Source organism: Bos mutus, chromosome 17, assembly GCF_027580195.1.
Source record: "Bos mutus isolate GX-2022 chromosome 17, NWIPB_WYAK_1.1, whole genome shotgun sequence".
Classification (NCBI taxonomy): domain Eukaryota; kingdom Metazoa; phylum Chordata; class Mammalia; order Artiodactyla; family Bovidae; genus Bos; species Bos mutus.
In genome coordinates, this window is record NC_091633.1 from 25880163 (window position 1) to 25901202 (window position 21040).

Below are 21040 nucleotides of genomic sequence, written 5' to 3' on the forward strand. Positions count from 1 at the left end.
TAGGGAGCCACAGGGGTCCCCAGACTACACTTTGAGAACCTCTGGTTGAATAATTTAACATACCTGGAACTGAACTGTGATTTCCTTCAGACCTGCTCCAGTTCAGTTAATTGGAATTCCATTTTTCCATACGGTTCAGAACAAAACCATTGGCCGCCTCCGTGAGTCTTCTCATGTCACAATTTGGGTTCCTCAGTAAATCCTATAGGCTCTGCCTTCAAAATATGAATACTGAAGCCACTGTTCCTATCCTCTGTTTCAACCACCATCTCTGAATTACTAGAGTAGCTTCCAAAACTGGTCTTTGTGCAACAAAGTGATGAAGTCAGACATTTGCCCAAATCTTGCAAGCGACTATCTCAGGTCATGGTATTGTGTTAGCTTGCTCTTCATAGCGCACCCAGGTGCCCTCATCCCGCCCGAGGGCCTTTGCCGGTGCTCCAAACCCAGATTTCCACATGCTCCTTGAGGTCAGCTAAGATGTCACCAGCAGAGGGACCACCTTCGAAATTTTTTTGCATCTCACAAGCCTAGAGACATACCCTTCTTGTTCTCTCCAGCTTTGCTGGTAGCAGTAGCATATTATTGTTGTGCTTTTTAAATTCTGTTCCCCTACTACAGTGCAAACGATTCTTGGAATCCCAGAGGGCAGTCATCACTGTCTTGTCCACTGTGGTCTCTCCAGCATCTTTATCAGTGTCTGACACATAGCAGGTTCTCAAATATTTATTGAAAGGATAAATCACTAATATAAACCTTAACTCAGGCTTCCGTGGTGCCTCAGTGGTAAAGAATCTGCCTGCCAATGCAGGAGATGGGTTCAGTCCCTAGGTCCAGAAGACCCCCTGGAGAAGGAAGTGGTAACCCACTCCAGTATTCTTGTCTGGGAAATCCCACAGACAGAGGAGCCTGGCAGGCTATAGTCTATAGCGTCACAAAAGAGTTAGACATGACTTAATGACTAAACAAGTCAACTCAGTCAACCAGTCCCTGTATTTATGCATGTGAATGTCAAAGGACCCCTCTCTACAGTTGTTCTCGGCCCAGGCTGTATGTTCTGGTCATCAGAGGGCTTTGAAAACTCCTAATGGTAGTCCCCCATCCAGTTATCTTGGCTTGGGACCTGGACATAGGGACACTCAGAAATCTTAGCAACAGCTGGAATAAAATTGTACAAGGCAGAAAAGTGAAATCATCTATGTGGACAACAATGAACCAGGCTCCCTAGAAACCTAGATCCTAAGTCCCAGCCTCTGGCCACACCTCAGCACCAGATGTTCTGCCATTCTTCATGAGTGCCTAGAAAAGGAGGCCCTGCCCAGTTCATCCTTGCCCACGCTCCCCACCCACCTGACCTAAGTCCAGTGCAAGGGTTGACCAGGTGTGACGTGAAGGAACCCTTTAGAGGGGGGCCATATGGCCTTAGCTGTGGTATGGCAGGGTTGCCTTAGCACAGGCAGGCACTTGGATCCTGGCCCCAGTGATCAGAGATTGCACTGCCCAGGAAGCAGCCAGGCCATAAAGGGTTGTTGTTTGCCACAAGGCACCTGATACAGGAATTTGCATGTTTTCACCCTATTAGAGGCCAGCTTCTTCCCATCTGACCTCAGGGGCCTGTGAGGTTGAGGCATGGGGCAGTATATATACCTCTGTTCTAGATAACGCAAGACTCTTTGGGCACTCTAATCCTGTTCCCTCTTATCTAATTTAATGCCATTGTTTTAAATCAACTTCATTGTAATTTACACGTAAGTGAGTGCAACTTGCTGAGTTTTGACAAATTTATACTCTCCAGTATCTCTGCCACCGTCAAGTTAGAAAACTGTCTGTTCCCTCCCACAGAAAGTTCCTTCTTGCTTCTTTGCAAACCGTCTTTCCTACCTTGACCCCAAGCAACAATGGTCTGCCTACTCTAGAATTTCATGTAAGTGGAATCATATAGTATGTACTCCTTTGTATCTGGCTTCTTTTGCTCAAGAGTGCTTCAAAAATTAATCCATTTTATTGCCTAATTGATTTGTTTGTTAAGCAGTATTCCGTTGTATGATTATATTTCACATTGTCTATTCACCATTGACAGATGGATATTTTGGATGTTTCTTATTTAGGGCTATTTTAAATTCTAAAAAAAAAATTCTGTTCAGCCTCTGTGTGGAAATAGTTTTTACTTATTTTGGGTAAATACATAGGAGTAGAATTGCTGGATTTACATGCCAAGTGTCTGATTTTATAATAAGTTGGCAAATGATTTTACCCTATTCTGTTCTCCCCTCCAGTGCATAAGAATTCCAGTTGCTCCACATCCTCACCTACTTGTGATGATGTCAGCCTTTTCATTCTGGTGGGTGTGTAATGGTACCTCATTTGTATTATCAATTGCATTTACTTCCTGGCTATTATATTGAGCATTTTTTTGTGTGCACATTAGCCATTCTTACAGCTTCTATGAAGTATCTGTTCAAATAATTTGCATATATCTTTTTAATTGGTTGGCCTTATTGAATTGTAAATTTTCTTTAAATACTTTGGATAAAAATCTTTTGTCATATTCATATGTGCACTATGAATGTTTCCCCTCAGTTTCTGGCTTTCTGTTTTGCTTTCTTAAGTGTCAAAGAGAAGATGTCTTTAAATTTGATGAAGTCCAATTATCAGGGGTTTTTTCCTCTTATAATTTGTGCTAATTGTGTCCTGTATATCTTCCCAACCAAATTTCTATTGTGTTTTCTTCTAGAAGTTTTATAGTTTTAACTTTTTCATTTAATTCTATATTTTGAGTTAAATTTTTTTGTATCATGTAAGATAAGGGTCACTTTTCTCCCCTATTAATCCCCCTTCTTTCTGCAGAATTTTCTGGAAGAGACCGTATTTCCCCCATTAAATTGTCCTGGCACCTTTGTTAAAAATGAACTTACTATATATTATGCATTTATGTGTTCCATTGACGTATATGTCTATATTTTACACAAAACAGCACTGTCTTGATTACTGTTCACTTCAGTTAGTGTGTCTGACTCTTTGCGACCCCATGAATTGCAGCACGCCAGGCCTCCCTGTCTATCACCAACTCCCAGAGTTCACTCGAACTCACCTCAATCGAGTCGGTGATGCCATCCAGCCATCTCATCCTCTGTCGTCCCCTTCTCCTCCTGCCCCCAATCCCTCCCAGCATCAGGGTCTTTTCCAATGAGTCAACTCTTTGCATGAGGTGGCCAAAGTATTGGCATTTCAGCTTTAGCATTAGTCCTTCCAAAGAACACCCAGGACTGATCTCCTTTAGAATGGACTGGTTGGATCTCCTTGCAGTCCAAGGGACTCTCAAGAGTCTTCTCCAACACCATAGTTCAAAAGCATCAATTCTTCAGTGCTCTAGCTTTATAATAAGTCTCAAAATTAGGCAGTGTCACCCTTTTAACTTTGTTCATCTTTTTCAAAATGGTTTTGACTATCCTCGGTCATTTGCATTTCTGTATAACTTTTTAATCAGTGTATCAGTTTCTAGAATAAGCCTGCTGGAACCTTGACCAGTATTTCACAGAATCAGTAGATCTACTTAGAGAGAAATTGGCAGTTTAACAATACTGAATCTTCCAAACCATAAACATATATCTGTGTTTAGGAGTTTTTTCATAGTCTCTCAGCAATGTTTCACAGTTTTAGTATACAAGTCTTGTTTGTGTGTTGTGCTGTCGTTTCAGTCATGTCTGACTTCTTGCCATTCTATGGGCTGGGGCCCACCAGGCTCCTCTGTCCAGGGGATTTTCCAGGCTAGAATGTGGAGTGTGTTGCCATGCCCTCCTCCAGGGGCTCTTTCTAACCCAGGGAGCGAACCCGTGTCTCTTATGTCCCCTGCATTGGCAGGAAGGATCTTTACCACTAGCACCACCTGGAAAGCCAAGTCTTGTGTGTATTTTGTTAAATTTGTCCCTAAAAATTCCATGTTTGTGGTGCTACACAACTAATTCTATTATTTTATTTCACATATCTATATTTTCATTTCTGTCTAATTGGTCCCTGTTGGGGAAATTCATAGGAAATATGCAGCTTATTGTTGTTTAGTTGCTAAGTCGTGTCTGATTCTTTGGAACACCATGGACTGCAGCATGCCGGGCTTCCCTGTCCTGCACTATCTCCCAGAGTTTGCTCAGGGTCATGTCCATTGAGTCAGTGATACTAACCGTTTCATCCTCTGCTGCCCTCTTCTCTTACAAAAATACAATTGATTTTTGTATGTTGACCTTGTACCCTGTCATCTTGCCAGATTCGCTTTATTAGTACTCATGGCCTTTTGTAGATCCCTTAACATTTTCTGCATGAACAATCATGTCATCTGCAAATAGAGACTGTTTTACCTCTTTCTTTTAAAAGCATGTAACTTTCTTTTCCTTTTCTTTCCTTATTGTTCTGGCTAGAAGCTCCAGTGTAGGGTTGTAGTCAGTGTAGTTAAACAGATATCCTTGTGTTGTTTTTGACAGAAAGGGGGAGTGGTCAGTCTTTCACCATTACATATGTTGGCTGTTAACTTGATCAAGCTAAGGTAAATTCCTTTCTTTCCCTAGTTTCCTGAACGGGTGTTGATTTCTTCCAGTGCTTTCCTCACATCTATTGCAATGACTAAGTAGCTTTTCTCTTTTGTTCTGTTAATACAGTGAAACACATAGATTTTTCTTCAGCATGTGCAACCAACCTTCATTCCTGGGATGAACCACGGTTGATGTGGTTCATCATAAAAAGATGAACCAAAATATCATCATTTTATATATTGTTGGATTCAATCTGCTAATATTTTGTTAAGGAATTTTTTAAATTTATATTCATGATGCTATTGGTCTGTAGTTTTGTTACAGTGTCTGTCTAATTTTGGTAGCAGGATAATGCTGGCCTTGTGAGTGTGGGCATTTTTCTTTCTTCTTCCTTCTCTGGGAGAAGTTGTATACAGTTTGCCTTGTGTATTCCTTAAATGTTTGGTAGCATTCATCAAAGCTGAGTCCAGCTCAGGATCACTTTGGGTTTGCCTACATTTTCATATTTTAGGAAATTTGTAAATGTGGTCAAAAGATTTAATCCTGGCTCTACTTCTACCTTTTTTTTTTTAGAAATTATTATCAATTTCTGTTTATTATGGTAAAATATTTATAACAAAGTTTACCATTTCAACCATTTTTAAGTGAATAGTTGCATTAAAGACATTCACACTTTGTATAGACTTTAATTTCTTATACTGGTATTTCTTACACTGGAAAATTTTTTAAGACACTCCATTTAATCTGGCAGTTTAGCTTGTCTTTAAACATTAGATCTCCAGAAACATCATATCTTTGACCAACATCTTCCCATTTCCCCCACTCTCAGCCCCTGGCAGCTACCATCCTACCTTCTGCTTTTAAGTGTTTAACTGTCTTAGGTTCCACGTGTAAGCAAGATCATTCAGTATTTCTCTGTCATCAATTAGTGCAACATAACCTTTTCTGTTAATGCAGTAGGTGAAAACATAATTTGATGTGAATGGCATTATGATGTTATAATTTTACATATTCATACATAGTTTCATAAAGTTATGAATTTGAATTATATTTTCTCTTCCATGTTGTTAGTGAGAATAAATCCTATTATTTGGAGGATTTTAAAATAAAGTTTTTAGGAAAATGCTTTGAAAAGTAGTATTTTATTATATTTAGTTGGTGTAGCTCTTTATTCAGATCATCTGAATTCTAGAGTTGCCAAAGGGAGATGTTATGAATATGGTTTGAACTCACTCTCCACGTCTTTGCTGCTCGTATTTCACGAGAGTATGTCTCAGCACTGATTGCATTTTGTTTGTCACTGAGTGGACTGTCACCAATAATGCTAGGGTGACAGCATTTTGTAAATGACTCCCCACACGTAGGTCAGAATTACTTTAGAAAAAAAGTAGTGCACAAGAGGTAATGTTATAGAGTTTTTTTTGTACATACAGGAGAAAAGAATTCAGTTATGCTGCTATTATTTTAAAAAGCATTTAAAACAAAGATACAGAATAAATGGCATTGTATAAAATAACAAATTTTATTTCTATAAAATATTTTACACTAGCTGTACACATGCACACACCCACGCAGAACTTAACCACACATAGAGTAATTTCCTTTGAATAAATCTACCACATACTATTATATTACAATTTACAATATAGTTTTTGAAGACACAATGGGGAAAGCTTTGTCATTCATTTATAAACCTTCCATAAATTACAAAAGAAAGGCAGTCTGAAAAGTATGTATAAAGAGTAAAAACAATTTACAAGTGGACAAGAATTACAAAATAGTAACCATCAAATACATCTGCCAACAACTTTGTAAATCTGTTTTTGTTCAAGTGCCAATGGTGAAGATTGGTATGGAATAATTTTGAAGAGACTTAAATTTAGGATGTTTCTGGTGTGGCTTATGCATTATGTGGATTGCTTTACGTGTGTGCTGCTCATTGTTGACTGTGTATGGCATCTTGACAAATAATGAAAGTAACGTAAATCCATATGCCACAAAATGTAACACTGAAAGCAATGAATATTACCAGGTTTCTGGCAGGTTGGAGAAGTGTGGTACTTTACCAAAGCTATCTCCTCTCCTCTTTTTTGAATGATTTGAATAAGTAAACATTTTCTGTGTGTTGCCTGGCTTGCTTTAAAAGCTGAAAAGCCAGGATCTTAAATTGCACAGCCTGCACAACTTGGTTTCAAACCACTGTGTCTGTGAGGATGAGAGCACTGAATGCACAACACATACAAAGTGTACACTGTAGTTTTTATTAGACAGTACAAATCATTGTGCATTTATAAGGCAGAACATCAAGGCGATTAAACTAGGAATTTCAAGACCAGAGTTAAAGTGAGAGTTATGCATTATGAGGCAAGCATTTTGAAAAGGGAGAGAGGTTGAAATCATTCCTTTAAGGGCAGATGACAAATGCACAAAGACTGGAATCCCAGGTAGGGAGTGAGCTACAAAGAGCTACTGGCTCCCTGCATGTTCACGAGACAGCCCAGCTCCCGCCAGAGCCCGGGCACTAATAAGAGCGGTGGGCGGAGGCGGGTGGGAGCACCAGCAGCTCTTTGTCCTGGCGCTGGGCTTAAAGTGGATGGTAGTGCAAAGAGCATTTCTCTACTGGTGTCAGGGGAGAAGATTGTTTTTTTAGGAAGTACTTGAGTCATGAAAGCCCTAGTTTGGAATTAAAGAAAATTACATAGATTTGGAAGTTGTCCGGAAGCACATGAATCATTTCACTGCACCCAGCTTTTTCAGCAGTTTCTTGCCTTTGGAAAGCAGCCCCTTTTTCTTTTTCGAGGACATTTCCCTGCCTCTCCCAGGACTACCAGTACCCATAGATGACGTAGGTGACCCCGAATGGAGATGTACTGTGGGGGATGGCGCTCTCCTTGCTGTACCTGAACCCTCAGGAGGAACCTAGTAGGTACATTGTTACAGTTTATTGAGTGCGCGAGCGCCAACAACATCCATCCGCTCACTCGGTAACATCAGAAACACCACACTGCCCCGCTTCCCACCAGGAAAGGTAAGGGTGGATCGTTTCTTCTTTCAAGGGTTAAAGTATGCTCTGAGAGGCTCACACCTCTCCCAGGGCATATCTCTTACAGGGGGTCTAGCCATCAATGTTGGGTTTTCAGTTTCTTTGTCTCCGGGGAGGGGGTGGCCATTGCTTTGGCAAAACAAAGCTAGGTAATAATTTACTTTGTAAACTAAGACCAAGAGCAGGAAAAAAAAAGAGTTATTTTGAATTAGGTTGAGAGTAATATTGGCCAAGTACCCATCTTAAACACAAAAGTAATCTTAAACACAAAAGTTCTTAAAGAAAGTTTTGTTGTATATGAAAACTACTTGGGTATATAAAACCCTGACATTGTTGAGTGCACTCCTGGGTTAGTTAGTATACTGTAGAAACACTGGAGATGGCACACCGGTTGAAAGAAAAAAAAAACTAAAATGAACCTTAATTACAATCAAAGAAAGCTTAAAGGCCCTTCTTGTATGCTTATTTCCAAGATATTAAAGATGTCTTTTTGTCAATATAGAGCACATGGTAGGACTGTACACTTCAGTGCTTAATGCTGCTTTGCAAGAGCAGAACGGCATGGGAGGCATGACAACTGGCCTCACCCACGTTTCTGCCCTGGGCATGCCTGAACTCCTCTTACTCCCTTACCTCACCAGAGCAGACCTCTCTCTAACATGAGTGTTCATTATTCAACAGGCAAATGATATGAGCCAAGGGGCTTCAAGCTTACTTGGATTTAAAATCAAGGTCTAATTCTAATGGAAAACACCTAGTAAAGCATCCCAAAGTACACCTGAAGATACCATCTATTCCATCTAATGCAATCGTTTGAGCTGCATGTTTCATTAAACTTAGTATTGCATTGGTATACCAACAGAGCAGTCTTCCACCAAACGCTTTTGTGTTCAGGACACTCACTTGTGCTTTGAGGAGAAGCACCAGCTCTCCTGTAAGGTAGAGGGGTGGTCACTTAAGAAAAAGCCATCTGCTGCTCAAGCCAGCATGGGAAGTGTTCAGTGCCAACTCTAGATCACCTCTTGGTCACTACTCATCTGCTCGATCTCGAGTTGCATTTTTTTTTTAAGTAAAATTTCCATAGTAAACATTTATTAGGTTGTGCTTTTTCCAAGAGTGGCTAACAATGCAATATGCAGCTTTAATTATGAGTAGACATTGGAACACTGTGTAAACAAACAATTAGCCTGTTAAGAAATATGTTCCCAATGTTGGCCTTTCAAATATTCTCAATGTAAATCATAGGAAATAATTATTAAAGATGATTTATTTCACTGCAAATTCAGTTGCTTTACAACTGAGACCAAGTAATACTTTAGGTCCAATGGGTTTTTGAGACATATTTCTTTTTTTTTTTTTAACCCCACAGTGAAGCCTTAAGTCTACCGCATTGGTCCAGTTAAGGTAGCTTAAGTTGGTATCTTTATAGGTATCTTCAGTTGCTCACTTACGTGAAGGCTACATTGCCTGATTAAGGTGTGAAATGAACACTCTTCTTCTGTTTCCAAGCAGATGAGCAAAGAAATAAAAATATATATATATAAAAATATAATATATAAAAACTCGCAGTGATGAAATAAAATAAAAATGAGACACTAAACATGAATGTAATCTAATAGTTATATATGGTTGAGAAGTTCTCTGACCTTTGTTCAGAGGATCTGTTAAGTCCTAACAGGGCAAACAATCATTACTGCCCACTGAATCTATGGACTAGCCATCCCCTCCTCACTCTTGATCAAACTGAGATGTGCTCCTGGGATGCAGGATGGGAAGCTCCTTTGTGAGTAGAGCAGGCTGATTAGATCGAAAGGGTCATTTTTGTGGAACAAATAAACGTGGTTAGAATTTTGGGGCACAATCCCCATGGAAGGGCAGAGAAAAAACTCAGGGTCTATGCTTTTCGGCCTAAGGTATAAAGAGAGCAACGCACAGGCTGTACTGGACCACCTACAGCAGAGCGGGAGGGGGTGAAACATGCTGAGTGCTTGTGCTTACCCTTTTCGTCTTGGAGCGCATTGGCGTGTCCTGTGAGTAGTGGGACGGCGCGTCGGAAAGGTAGACTTCTACATCATCAGGCACTTCTTCTAGGAAGTTGGAAGGTACAAGCCCTTTCTGCCCATTAAGCTCCCCCTAGAAACACAGAGATGAGAAAGAAGAATGACTGACCCTTGTTCCCAGAAACCCACTTCTTGCTTTCACTAAAGGAATATAGCTCAGAGTAGTGAGTTTATCATGGTTCAAAAGTGGTAGAGCTAGGGACGCCAGCGTTTCCTAACTCCCCTGGTCACAAGAATGACCTTGGCCATGTGCTTGAAGTACAGGGTCACGCCCATCTCCCTCCTTCTCCCTCCCCACCCCAAGTCTCATTTTGGACTACGGTGGAGCCGAAGAATCTGTTCCAGCCAAGAGGCCTGGATGAGTCTTAGGATCAGCCACGCTTAGAAACACTCTTTGAGAGCATCTCACTTCATAGTTCTCAGCCCTGGCTGACCTCTGAATTCCTAGAAAACTTGTAAAAAATACCATTGCTCAGGCACATTGAGAGAGGGGAGCTGGGGGTGTGGGGGCAGAGGCAGGATTGAAGGGACAGACCAGTTCATCCTATGCTTTACTACAGTCTCACTGTAAGGATCCACACAATAGAGGAAGATGAAACTGTCGATACCTCCTTAGAGGTGACTGCTTCAGTTGATACCTTTCTACTCAGTAACATGCCTATGCATGTGTGGGGAGAGAGTAAATTAGCCAAGATGGTGGGTTCAGGCTCTCTTGCTCCACATAGTGTAAACAGTGACGATGTAACAGCTGAGATCATTTGTAGCACTGTACACGGGCGTCATGAGGTACTCGCTTGGTCAAGGGCTACTTTGTGCAGTACGCCTGTATGAGCGCCACCTAAAGAAAGCAGGCATGTTACTGGTGCGTCATGGCTGTGTCGGCCATGAGAGGAGAGAATGCAGCGTGTCTACTGCTACGGCTGCTATGTCAGCCAGGAGAGAATACCGTTGTGGCTGCTGCATCAGCCAGCAGAGAGGTTGTGTTGTCTTCGGTTATGCTATGGCTGCTGCGTCAGCCAGGAGAGAATAAACGTTTCTGCAGTTCCTATGGCTCCTCAGGTCTTCTTCCAGCTTTACCACTCACACCTTGTCTACCATGGGTTCATGGAACAGTGCAGACGGTGTGAACAGCGAGACAACTGGTGCTGTCAGCAGGATCAGCAATACAGCATGTAACCTAGACCAGCTGCTCACCGGATGTATCGAGAGGTTCACAGTCCACATGTCAATCCCCCCCAGTGCCAACTGCCCCACAGAACCCAAAACCAAGTTCAAAACTGGCCCCAGATAACATGGGAGTCTGTTTCTTTGTTCAGGGTCTAGGAAATGACAATTTGAAAGTGACAGCTCACAACATCAAAATTAAAAACTATGCATCCAAGGACATGACCAACAGAGTGTAAAACAAACCTACACGATGGGAGAAAATACTTGCAAGTTATTATCTAATACGAGTTATAAAGGATATATGAAAAAATTCTACAGCTTTACAAAATAATTCATCCAGTTAAAAAGTGGGCAAAGAACCTGAATAGATATTTCTCACAAAAAGACATACAAAGGGTTAACAAGCACATAAAAGATGCTCAGCATCACTATTTATTAGGGAAACAAAAATCAAAACAGCATTAGGATGGCAATACTGGTGTAGATACAGAGAAATTGGACACTTGCATGCTATCGGTGGGACTGTAAAACAGTACAGCCACTGTGGAAAAAACAGTATGCTGGCTCCTCAAAAAATTAAAATTACTATATGATCGAACAGTTCCACTTCTGGGTATTTACTTGAATTAAAAGCAGAGTCTTGAAGAGGTTCTGGTATGGCTGTATTCACAGCACTCTTCACAACAGCCAGAAGATGGAGTCACCCTAACTGTATCGGTGGATGAATGGATAAACGATGTGTGGCTCAATGCAGTATGATTCAGCCTTCGGAAAGGAAGGAAAATCTGAGCTATGCTACGACGGTGATGAACCTCGAGGATAGCATGCTAGGCGAATGGTCAAAAGAAGAACACTGAATGATTCCACTTACACGAGGTTCCTAGAGTAGTCAGAGTCACAGGAGAATGGTGGGTGCTGGGGACAGTGTTAACTTTGCAAGATGAAAAGAGTTCTAGAGGGGGATGGTTGTGATGGTTGTGCAACAATATGAGTGTACTTAACACCAGTGAACTACACACTAACGAGTGATTAAGGTTGAATTGTGTTTTATCACAATTAAAATGAATTTTTTAAAAAGAGGCAGGTCCAGGTACCGCCCATGTTTTCCTATGCAGTAATCCTCCTGAGCCCCAAATCCACCTGCCCAGTTCAGCCATCACCTGCCTCCTGCTTTGACCTTGAAGATTCCACTCTCCTGTTCTCCTGTTCAGCTTCAACCCTTCTTCCTCAGGCTCTCCTGTTAGCTTGCTTTTCTCTGTTGCTGTTACTTAGAGACTTTCTAGGACACCTTTATCTTTTATTGTGCACGTGTCCCTGATGATTTCTTCCACGTCAAAGGTTGCAGACAACGTCGATACACAGACACTGGAATCTCTATACAGTCCAGACCTCCCAGTAACTCTTTAACAGCCAGCTTTTTTTTTTTTTTCCTCCAGCATCAGAAAATGACCTTCTTTGGGTGAGCACCAGATGGAGTAGTTGGCTCATAATTGGGGACTACGTTCTGTGAAAATACAGCTTTACACACAAATCCCCATCAGTACCATGCTCACATCACAGCAGGCACCTGTGTGACCACAGACCTATACCCTCCTGCCTGTTCAGGCTTCCGGGCTGAACCCTGCCCTAGGCTCACTGAATGGAGTGTGGGGGTACTGTCTCTACAGTGTTTCCTCTCTTTTCTCCTGAGCCTCCCTCATACAGGTCTGTTAAATCACGTGTCAGAAGTGTGCGTGACACCACTGTCAGATGTGATCACTAGAATATTCCAGGGGCGTGAGTACTCCTCCGTCTTGGAGAGGCTCTGTAGCCTCAAGCTCAGTATTTCGTGTTTTCCTCTCAAACATGTCCTTATTCCTGTTTTACCCAGGGCACCCATCAGCTAAGGCAGAACCTTGAGATATTCCTGGAAGATGTCCCAACTAACCATCTGAGCCTCCAGTATCTGTCTGCCTCAGTTACCATCTCAGTTCAAGCCCTTGTTCCTCACCTGGGTCATTCCATAGCTTGTACCCTGGACTCTTGGTGACACGTAACCAAGCCCCCTGGGACTCCCACCTCCCTTCAACATTCCATTTGCAAAACCCTTGACTACAACTGTCTCTAAGAGAAACCTGACATTTCTTCCCTCTTGCAGATCCTTCACACTCAGATCTGTGGTCCTCTTTGAGCCTCATTTCCATGTTTGAGGCCAAATACAAACCGTGTCAAGACCTTACATTCAAACAGAATTGGATTATGTTAGGCTAAATGGCAGAAAACATTACAACTGCCGCATTTTCTTCATGCACGGTCAGCACGAAGCCCAGTCATGCTTGCGTAGTTCTCCTTCTTTGCTGGCTTTAATGCTTTTAGACTGCTACTGTGCAGCCAGTTTCCTTCTGACCTATCACAGTACATGACTTAAGAGTCTGGGTGTAGAAACACTGCACCATGCAAGCATCTGGTTAACACAGGCTAAGTAAGGGCGGAAGCATTATGGGGTGCTGGAAATCTCAAGTGATTGACTTCACTCTGGATGCTATGGATTGTGGAGGGGAAGGCCCAGGTGGACAACAGAGGTCCCTCCATCTACTCTCTGTTCATTATGGGATGTTTGGAACTGAGGAGAGACTGGGAAGAGATCACAGGAGTATATCCCAGAAAAAGTTAGCTCTTATGAGAGCTTTCAAGATTGCATGCAATGTCAAACAACACAAGTTTGGTGAAGCTTGAGATTATTGGTATCAAGTTATATATCCCCAGTTCTCATTTATCAAATAAGAAGTAATTGAGAATAAGTGGACTGGGCAGTCTACTCAGCAAATCAGACCAACAAAATAACAGTAAAGCCATTTGGTGGAGATATAAATAAAAAGTGTACATTTCATATCAATTTAGATCTGATTCCTACTATCATGCAAAATTTAGGTAGGCTAAGCCAAGAAAACAAAGAGATAAAACATAACACAGCAATGGAAACATGCAGCTCATAGTAGAAAAATATTTTTAAATAACCAGATAATACTATGTCCAGTTTTGTCTAGATGTTTTAAAATATAAATGAAAGGTCTGGCCTTCTAAATATACATAGATTCTAAAAAAATTGACTCAATAAGAATATAATCATTTAAGCAAATGAAAACTTTTGTACAACCGCATCCTAAAAAGATAATGAACCTAAAAGACCTTTTAGACATAATCTTCACATAATTATAAGACCTAACTATGTCATTTTAGCTGTCCAGATCATGAAAAATACTGGAAGCTTACCAGTTCATTCACAATTCTAGCATAATCCTGATATCAAAAGCCATATAAGAGATATTCCAAAAATTATATTCCAATATAATTTCTGGAACATAAATATGATTCTGAATAAAATGTTAGCAAATCAAATACAGCTCTTTAAAAATAGTTGTAAAAAATAGTGGTATACCATGGTCAATAATTTACTGAGAAAAAAAATAAGCTTAGCAAATGGAAACAAGATACTTAACAGTATAAAGACCATCTCTCTATTGATAGTCTAGCTTAACACATAACAGTGTAAAGATTAGTGATATTCCTACTAAAATACATTATGTCAAGGATCCCCTATCCTCACTATTCATAATTGTTCTAAATGATGCAGTAAGACAGTAAGAAGAGATGACTGATATTAAAGAAAAGACAAAATGTCTTGACTCTGGGAACCCAAGAGAACCAACTGACGACAATGGAAATAATGCATCCAGAATAAAGATTTGTAGGGGAGCATAAACATGCAGATAAACAGGCACAGCGAGCACACACGTACATGCACATAAAATGCACACACACACACACACACGCAAACACACACACATGCCCATATACATACACATGCACACACATTCATGCATGTTTGCATGTATGCACATATGCACACATACATGTGTGTTGCATACATATACACAAAACAGATACATACACACATACATATGTATACACACATTTCCAAGATACTTTCTAAATAACCAGTTGCCTTGAGCAGGAGCTCCGCCCCTGGCAAAGGTCATGAGGAAGGAGGCTCGGCATACGCAAAAGGCGGGATCAAGCCTCAGGAGTTCCCCTGGAAATTCTCGAGCATCTACCCCCAAAACCAGAGTCTCCCTACTTTCTGCTTTGTGCTCTCACCTACACCTCTGACTTTATGGGGGGCTGTCCCCCAGTCCCTCTCTCTGAAAAAAGAGTTAACTTACAGCTCCAGTTAATAAAGTTCCTGGGTGTGATAGTGTTTCAACCTACAAACTCCTTTGGAAGTCCTCTAGCCTGCCTGAATAGGTTTTTCCAGCCATATGGGATTGTTCAGAGCCTCCCAACTGTGAGAGGCATGAGATGTTCTAAACTGTCTAAATACAGATTCTTTTGAGCAGTTAAAAGATTGATTAGAAATTGTATTGGTGAAGGGTTTTTCACTTGTTGGGCCAATGTTTGCTGCTAAGTTTCCATATCCCTTACCTACTGTGTCCCTGGCAGTGTATTGATTAATATAATTGGTGTAAGTAGTAATGTTTGTAACCTTGGACCCTTGAGTTAATTCTTTTTCTTGTTATAGCCCACCACACCTTTGCCCTGTAGGAATGCAACTTTATCTAATGCTTTTGGAGGGTGGTGCTTGACTAATCACCTTTAGAGAAAAATAAGTTTTCTGAAGAAAGGGTCTTAAAATGTTAACAGGCCTCCGGGCCAGAAGATGATGCAAATCACCTAAACTTTTGCATATGATAAGTTTGCAGGAAGAAAGCCTGGCTTTACTGCTGACTCTACCCCTTCCCCCATTATCCTCTATGCATAACTTAAGGTATAAAAACGACTTTGGAAAATAAAGTGCGGGCCCTGTTCACCGAAACTTGGTCTCCCCATGTTGTTCTTTCTCTCACCTTCTGGCTGAATTATTCAGCGTCTTTTCTCCACTGAATTTCCTCACTGAGCTATCCTTATTCTATTACTCTTTATATCCTTAATTAACGTTTAATTAAGCAGTTGTTTCCTGATCCTCGCCGGCGCCGTCCCCGCTTCGAATTCCTTGGATCCACCGGGACTGGACCCCGGCAACCAGTAAAATATACACCAGAAAAATCATAATAGCAAGAACATAAGAATGAACTTTAAAAGATATATAAGGATGTGTAAGAATAAATTCATGAACAGATGAAAGGAAAAACTTAGAAAAAGTCAGACACACCTATGTTAGAGTTGAAAGACAATGTCATGTCATCTAAAAACTCCCCAGTTTCCTCTAAAAACTAAATGCACCTCTAAATAAAGTACTATGGCTTTGTTGTGGGGTGGGATCCTAGTGAAGAGATCCCTCCCAAATATGAAAATGAATTATAAAAGCACAGTAATTGAGAGAATCGAGTAGCTGAGATATGGATGCAGTCTGGTCCTGTGTACCTGGGAGTGTACTGCACATTCTGTATACTAGGCGTGTAGTACAGAAGAAGGGTGGGATTTTTAAACAGTAGGAAAGGATGGATTACTTAATAAGTGGCATGGGGACATTAGTTTCTCTAATTAGAAATAAAGTTAGACACTTGAGATTTATATGTGAAAATGAAGCTATCAAAGTGAAGAACCAAGATAAAATGATTATTTCTATCACCTTGAAGGACTTTTAAGCATGCCTCCCAAGGGCTGAAAAACATAAAAATTTACATAAAAATTTAAAACTTCTGCTTCATAAAAGACAAGACAACAAAACCACACACAAAATGGAAAATTTGAAAAGCAGATGATTACCTAGAAAAAGAAATACTTGCAACATATGGACAAAGTGTTGAGACAGGCTTGGACCCGGAACCCGGGACCTTCTGCTGCAGTGCCTGCACCTGGTGAAACATCTCCAGCATCAGAACACAAAGAAACTCGAAGGAACTAAAACTAACTCCATGCAAGGAGTCAGTTAGGGCAAATTACGGACAACAGGGTACAAAGAGACCCCAAAACCCAGCTGCCACTTCTGAAGAGCCCAGAGTAAAAGCAGAGGTTTGAGAGCAAAGCCAGGGTACCTCGCATGCCCCCTGCACACACCACCACCTAAGGGGTGGGCAAACCACCTAAGCTACCCTTCCGGGCTGACCCCTGGACACACCTCTACCCTCACCCCATGTAAGGAACACGCTCGTCCCCCTCATCTGAGAGCAAGCAGGCAAACCTGTTGTTTGTTCTGGCTCCCCACTGTGCACCAGGGGCCCAAGTAAAGCCTTACCTGAATTTTTGTCTGACCTCTGATCAATTTCTATTGATTGGGGAAGGCCAAGAACCCTGGTTGGTAACACCATGAACAGTCTCACTAAAAACTATTCTCTTAAAAATCAGAAACTGCATCAGAGGAGCTTTGAAATACCGTGTGTGCCTGATGTTGTAAAATCCATTTGACCCCAAGAGAAACCTGCCTTGTCAGGGCTTGAGAGTTTCTTGATTATTTTCATTATTTAAAAAAAAAACAAAAACAGAAAGAGGAGGAAAGTGGGATGCAAGATGCTGACCCCATTCCTAAGGCTAGGAACAGCAGTAGGTGTCTGGCTGGGGAGGTGCCCCTAAGATGACTACCCAACATGCCTGCCTTCTCTTCAGGAATATCAGGAGATCTGCTCCGCTGGCCCAGGGCAGAGTCAGGACTCCCCCATCCCTATCCCAGAGGCTGGGTCCACGGTGCTGTAAGAGGGAGGAGCTTGAGATCCTGTTGGTTTTAATTAATTTTGCTTCTTTGTATTTCTTCCTCTCACCATTTGAAAATGTATTACCTATGCACTAAATGGGGCTTCCCAGGTGGCACTAGTGGTAAAGAATCCACCTGCCAATGCAGGAGACGTAAGAGACTCGGGTTCCATCCTTGGATTGGGGAAGATCCCCTGGAGAAGGAAATGGCAACTCACTCCAGTATTCTTGCCTGGAGAATCCCATGGACAGAGGAGCCTGGCAGGCTACAGTCCATAGGGCTACAAAGAGTCGGACACGACTGAAGTGACTTAGCATGCACGCAGGCACTAAGTAATCCAGAAAATTAAACTGCTTGGTAAATGTTTGAATGAAAGAAATGTTTAATGTGAGCATGTGAATACTCTTACTTTGTCAACAGCTCGTATGCATTGAAAATAGTCCTTTTAAAGAGAAGTAACAGTGAAGATCACAGAACTGCCTTCCCATATTTTATGGGCTCAGCAAAGAGGACAAGCACATTAGCCATCCTTTCAGCAAGCCAGGTAAAGTTTCCACACAATTTTAGGGGAAAGAATAGACAAGCAAAAATATTTATATATTTGATGCTTCAAAAACTTACATAATAAAATCCATCTTCATCAATTTCGCCAAAAACAGTAATAATATCTCCTGTGCAAAATGTAAGTTCAGCCTGTAAAGACAGAGCATAAAGTTAATAGTGTTTTCCTAAATATAGAAGTTGCCTTAAAAAAAATCTTCATGATTTCTGGTATGATTTCTCTTTTTTTTCTTATTGTTTTGGTATGAACCTACACTTTCAGTCAGATAAGGAGAAAGGGTACATATCAGATGAATGAATGCCTGTGTTCCCAGTCTCTTAGAAAGTAAGGACAATTCAAAATGGGGCCAAGTCTCCAACAGAAGGGCTGCTCTGCTCCGATTCTCAGCCAGAATTAAGATCATCCCCAGGTTCTGCTGGTGGTGTGTGTTTACAGCCAGTTAAATAGTTAACTTAAAAACCACAGAGCCACATGTATACCTGTGGCGGATTCATTTTGATATTTGGCAAAACTAATACAATTATGTAAAGTTTAAAAATAAAATTAAAAAAAAAAAAACAAAAAACCACAGAGCCTTCAGATGCGCTCTGCAGTGAAGGGACCATTGCACAAATATCCTTTCACTGAATATATTTTAAAAAACTGTATTTAAATGTCATTTAGTAAGAGTCTACTACGTGCCATGCTCCAGATTAGAGGTGGGTGCATTGACTCCAGCAGAGGATACCAGAAAAAAATTTCATTTTTATCTCTAGACATGAAAACAGGGTACTAAAGTTCATTTCTAAGAGCCATTAGGCATCATATATATATTAAGCCAGGCTTCCCAGGTGGCACTAGTGGTAAAGAACCTGCCTGCCAATTCAGGAGACACAGGAAACACGAGCTCAGTCTCTGGGTCTGCAAGATCTCCTGCAGGAGGGCATGGCAACCTACTTCAGTATACTTGCCTGGAGAATCCCACGGACAGAGGAGCCTGGTGGGCTACAGTTCATAGGGTTGTGAAGAGTCTGACATGACCGAACCGACTTAGCATGCATGCACACATTCATCAAGCCAATACAGAAATTTGAATCCACCTAAGCTCTGAATCTGAACCACGAGCTGGTCACCCATCGGGTACAACAGAAATACCAAGGACCAGAGATTTGTATACATCTTGTCCAGAGCCAGACATCTGGAATGTGAAGTCAAGTGGGCCTTAGGAAGCATCGCTATGAGCAAAGCTAGTGGAGGTGATGGAATTCCAGTTGAGCTATTTCTAATCCTGAAAGATGATGCTGTGAAAGTGCTGCACTCAATATGCCAGCAAATTTGGAAAACTCAGCAGTGGCCACAAGACTGGAAAAGGTCAGTTTTCATTCCAATCCCAAAGAAAGGCAATGCCAAAGAATGCTCAAACTACCACACAATTGCACTCATCTCACACACTAGTAAAGTGATGCTTAAAATTCTCCAAGCCAGGCTTCAGCAATATGTGAACCGTGAACTTCCAGATATTCAAGCTGGTTTTAGAAAAGGCAGAGGAACCAGAGATCAAATTGCCAACATCCTCTAGATCATCAAAAAACAAGACAGTTCCAGAAAAACATCTATTTCTGCTTTATTGACTATGCCAAAGCCTTTGACTATGTGGATCACAATAAACTGTGGAAAATTCTGAAAGAGATGGGAATACCAGACCACCTGACCTGCCTTTTGAGAAACCTGTATGCAGGTCAGGAAGCAAGTTAGAACTGGACATGGAACAACAGACCAGTTCCAAATAGGAAAAAGAGTACGTCAAGGCTGTATATTGTCACCCTGCTTATTTAACTTCTATGCAGAGTACATCATGAGAAACGCTGGGCTGGAGGAAGCACAAGTTGGAATCAAGATTGCTGGAAGAAATATCAATAACCTCAGATATGCAGATGACACCACCCTTATGGCAGAAAGTGAAGAAGAATTAAAGAGCCTCTTGATGAAAGAGAAAGAGGAGAGTGAAAAAGTTGGCTTAAAGCTCAACATTCAGAAAACTAAGATCATGGCATCTGGTCCCATCACTTCATGGCAATTAGATGGGGAAACAGTGGCTGACTATTTTTCTGGGCTCCAAAATCAATGCAGATGGTGATTGCAGCCATGAAATTAAAAGACCCTTACTCCTTGGAAGGAAAGTTATGACCAACCTAGACAGCATATTCAAAAGCAGAGACATTACTTTGTCAACAAAGGTCTGTCTAGTCAAGGCTATGGTTTTTGCAGTAGTCATGTATAGATGTGAGAGTTGGACTGTGAAGAAAGCTGAGCACCAAAGAATTGATGCTTTTGAACTGTGGTGTTGGAGAAGACTCTTGAGAGTCCCTTGGACTGCAAGGAGATGCAACCAGTCCATTCTGAAGGAGATCAGTCCTGGGTGTTCATTGGAAGGACTGATGTTGAAGCTGAAACTCCAATACTTTGGTCACATGATGCGAAGAGCTGACTCATTTGAAAAGACCCTGATGCTGGGAGGGATTGGGGGCAGGAGGAGAAGGGGACGACAGAGGATGAGATGGTTGGATGGCATCACCAACTCAATGGACATGGGTTTGGGTGGACTCCGGGAGTTGGTGATGGACAGGGAGGCCTGGCGTGCTGCAGTTCATGGGGTTGCAGAGTCGGACATGACTGAGCGACTGAACTGAACTGAACTGAACTGTCTAAAAAAACAGCTCCAAAGAGTGGAAATCTAATCCTTCTGAAGGCAAATGCTTGTCAGTTTTCACAGTGTTCCTAGGACACGAAGCCTATGTGCACAGAGAACATCCATCTTTTCTGCTCGATTTTCCTTGAGTGTGTGTGTGGTGGTGGTGGTGGTGGTGGTGGTGGTGGTGGGGGTCATTGGCCACATGTCAGAGGTTTTGCTTTCTCTGTCCAGGATGACCCATCACAGCAGGTATGGGCCACAGGGTGCTGGTCCAGGGAAACCCTATTCAGTGGCTGCCAGTGCCCTGAGTGTGTCACCAGGCTCGCGACCTCTCTCCTGCCCTCCTG

The 21040-nt window shown here is 41.6% G+C and overlaps 1 protein-coding gene across 1 annotated transcript in view; it reads right to left on the bottom strand.

Annotated features, from left to right (window-relative positions):
* Window positions 1-6077: 6077 nt before the first annotated feature.
* The window catches only part of RIMBP2 (RIMS binding protein 2), a 233707-nt gene continuing 218744 nt past the window's right edge, over window positions 6078-21040 (bottom strand). The window contains exons 20-22 of the mRNA XM_070386334.1: window positions 18082-18153; window positions 9565-9699; window positions 6078-7442 (exon numbers count right to left, since the gene is read on the bottom strand). Of these exons, the coding sequence (XP_070242435.1) occupies window positions 7254-7442; window positions 9565-9699; window positions 18082-18153 (396 nt within the window). The 3' untranslated portion in view covers window positions 6078-7253. The remainder of the gene's footprint in view (window positions 7443-9564; window positions 9700-18081; window positions 18154-21040) is intronic.